Below are 3,516 nucleotides of genomic sequence, written 5' to 3'. Positions count from 1 at the left end.
TTGATGCTGGATTTGACAGTGACATGCTAGAGGGTTCAGTCGGCGCAGTTCTTTGGGATCATAGCGGGCAGTTTGTTGCTGCTACTAACAAAAAACTTGATACTTGTTTTATTTCATTTACAGCAGAGGCAATAGCTGTCCGATTTGGTATGAATATTGCGTGCATCGTGAGGCTGCAGCAAAGTTGAAATCTGTTCAAATAATGTGGACGTCGTTGAAGCTCTGAAAGAGGGTAGTTCTACCTCTGTTGCTAGTGCAATCTTCGATGATTGCTACTTTATGTCCTTAGATTTTACCATATAATCTATAATTATTACTAGTTTAGAGAAAGTAATTAAGTAGCTCATAAATTAGCTAGGTTAGCTAAGTTTTCTCCCCCTGAAATTATGGATGGATTCGGCCTTTAGTGCGATCATCCCAATGCTTGTATATGATGCTACTATCGTGACACATGAAAAAAAGGGGGAGTTTATTGTAAGAAAAAAATGACCAAAAGTTTCCAGCCGTTTCCAGCGCGGAGCGTACTGAACTCGTCACGCCGTTTCCAGCCGTTGGATTGGATGAGCTGTGCTGTATTCGGTCGGAGGCTCGGATCGTGCATCCATCTGTAAGCTTCTTGACTCTTGTAGCACCCACCCCTCGAAAAAGGAAGCAGCATCACTCTCCGCCGCGCCGCGAGACCTAGCCGAGCCCATCGTGTATCCTCGTCGCCGCCAGGAGCACGGAGCGACACCGCCGCCGCAGCCAGCGCTTCCTCTCCAAGGTGCGTGACCACCGAATCCAAAACTTCTCTGGATGAACCATGGTTCTTTTCCGTCGCCAGAAACACATGCCCTAGAGCACATGCGGCTCGAGTAGGGCTGTAGGGGAGAGAGGGGTCTGTATCCCGTTGGTTGGGGGGTTGCGCGAAAGCCGATAAACGCGGTGTCACCGATGGTGGAACGCAGTTGAGCGCCTGGTTTTTAGTGAGACAATTTTTGCCTGATGACTTGGGGATTTTGCGCTCGTGCACGTGAAGTGTTTGATGAAATGTTGTGGTCGGCGCTGCCGAATCTTGTGTGGCCACGGCTTGTAGAGCATGGAGCAGAGTCCTATGCTTTTCAAAGTGTAAATCAAATTGGAGGCTAGCAAGTTTGTTTATGCATGTTAGTCTTTGCATTATGAGCCTAACTCTCAACAGAAGCTGTTTCTGGTAAAGCGTTACTGTTTAGTTTTGTGTGTCAAAATGTTTAGGGAAGCTTGTCCGATCCTATCCAGCACTGCAGGTGGTTATAACTCAAAACCTGTGTCTATGTTGTTTTGTCATATGTATTTCTGATCAGCCATGCCTACAATCGATGATGTGGGCAGAGCTGCTGTTTGACGGACAGCCTAATTACACTGTTGCCGGCCATTGTATATGGGGCTGTTGCTTTGCTAGTCCCCGTAGCTCAGTCACATTCCTCTGGTTTAGGTCTTCAATTTCCCCCAAATCGTGAGTTACGATTAGTCGGTTTCTCTTTGAGACAGATTTGTGCTCAGAGTAATTTGAATACTGCAGTCTCCTTACTGGAATTAATAATAATAATAAATAGGTTCAGTTGATTGCAGTATCCAAATTATATATGACATCAACAACAAATCTGTGGAACTAGCCAACCAGGTGACCATTGATTGGAAATGTTGTGGAGCAACTTCCAACATCGAAACCAGGATTACATCGCCTAACATACCACACCTTTCTTTTGCGGGGAATTTAATATACTATACCTAAAGGCATGAATCATGGGGTAGCATTCTTCTTGAGTATGAGTGAGTTTCTAGCCTAGCCACTAGTTGTGAGAACATGTGATCAGTGATTTGTTGTAGCTTTAGTAGGAAACATGTGCCTAGGTGTTAGTATGTCACAACACACTCTTACGATGTATACCCTTGCACGGAACTGTATCTTTTTTTATGAGAGATCTCTGTCAGGAGATACTCAGTGGCTTTCAAATTGGTTAGCTTAAATGTTGGTAATGTTGGCATTTTCTGGTGATTTGTGATTTTTCTCTTTGTAAGATATCCCATGAAATTGTGTTTGAAACCCACCTGATGATGCCGAACAAACATACTGGAATGATGTTGGTGCCATTTTTAGCCATACCCACCCTGTTTGCCTTTTTTTTTTAATTATGAGATGTAGTAGCAGTATAATTTGTCCTTTCATTATTTCTCGTAAACCTGACAAACAATAATGGCACGTAATGTAGAGCTGGAGGAATATGTATTTCTGAAAGAGTTTTTGCTGTTTTCCTGTTTTCAGAATAATTAATTGAACAACTATTTGCTTCTCTGTAGGGGATACTGTGTTTAGTTTGCTAATAGTTACAACGGTAACCTCATTAACAGTTTGCTTCTCTTAGGAGGGGATGTGAATTGCTCATCTGCTTGTTATTCCTGCTACTTGCAGATTAACATTGCTATATTCTGATCATATATGAATCCAAATATGATTTGCCAGGTTAGCATCTGACCAGCCATGGCGAAGCATCATCCTGATCTCATCATGTGCCGGAAGCAGCCTGGCATTGCTATTGGTCGCCTGTGTGAGAAGTGTGATGGCAAGTGCGTCATCTGTGACTCGTACGTGCGCCCATGTACGCTTGTCCGGGTCTGCGACGAGTGCAACTACGGCTCGTTCCAGGGAAGGTGCGTCATCTGCGGCGGAGTTGGCATCTCAGACGCCTACTACTGCAAAGAGTGCACGCAGCAGGAGAAGGACCGAGATGGGTGCCCCAAGATTGTCAACCTTGGAAGCGCCAAGACCGATCTCTTCTACGAGCGCAAGAAGTACGGTTTTAAGAAGAGATGAATTACATACATGGATTTGTCGGGTCCTCCGGGCCTCTCATTCTGTGCCGTTACGCTAATACCAGAAGCAGGTTGCTGGGGCAGCGGCATTGTGTCCGTGTTATCGTTTGATCCTTATATACAAGAATCCATCCCTGATATGCTCTGTAATGACTAGTTCTGTTGTATGGTTCAAAACTCTAGACTGCATATGCAGTATGCACTTGATGTGAATGACCATGAATGTTTGACTTGAAATGTGTGCTGGGATGGCCTTTTGTATTTTTACTTAATCGCCTCAGCTACTCTGAAGACCTGAGGTATGGCTGTAATGTAGAAATACATGCTGGTAGCAGATCATGCCTGATGTGCTTATGATGGAGAGTCAGCTGGAAGTAGGGATTCAAGCGGTGGGCTGGAGGATAATACTGTAGTGCAGATGTAGTGTTAATTTCGCGGGACGAGGCGGGATGCCGCTTGCACCCCAAGCTGAAAGTAATCTGATCAGTGGCGTTCTTGCTGGGCGTATGGACGTACCATGTATGCACTTCCAGGATTTTGTACTTGTATAGGGGATAGATAACCTAGGAGAAAATCATTTTGGAGCTCGGCCTCCATGGAGGCTGATCTTTTTTTTTTGAAAAATTCAAAATTCATACTATTTGATTTCAAAAAAATCTGAAAAAATTGCACAAGTACACAAGG

The 3,516-nt window shown here is 44.3% G+C and overlaps 1 protein-coding gene across 1 annotated transcript; it reads left to right on the top strand.

The window, feature by feature from the left end:
- Positions 1–588: 588 nt before the first annotated feature.
- LOC125524183 (PHD finger-like domain-containing protein 5A) lies at positions 589–3,069 on the top strand. Its single transcript, XM_048689256.1, has 2 exons — positions 589–763; positions 2,483–3,069. The coding sequence occupies exon 2, from the start codon at positions 2,501–2,503 to the stop codon at positions 2,831–2,833; it is 333 nt and encodes a 110-aa protein (XP_048545213.1). The 5' UTR covers positions 589–763; positions 2,483–2,500; the 3' UTR covers positions 2,834–3,069.
- Positions 3,070–3,516: the final 447 nt, after the last annotated feature.

The sequence above is a fragment of the Triticum urartu genome, chromosome 7 (genome assembly GCF_003073215.2).
Source record: "Triticum urartu cultivar G1812 chromosome 7, Tu2.1, whole genome shotgun sequence".
Lineage (NCBI taxonomy): Eukaryota > Viridiplantae > Streptophyta > Magnoliopsida > Poales > Poaceae > Triticum > Triticum urartu.
The sequence above is the reverse complement of the archived record's forward strand: the minus strand, read 5'-3'. Positions and strand labels throughout refer to the sequence as shown.

Coding starts and splice junctions, on each gene's coding strand:
- LOC125524183 (XM_048689256.1), top strand. CDS start 2,501: ATGGCGAAGCATCATCCTGATCTCATCATGTGCCGGAAGCAGCCTGGC.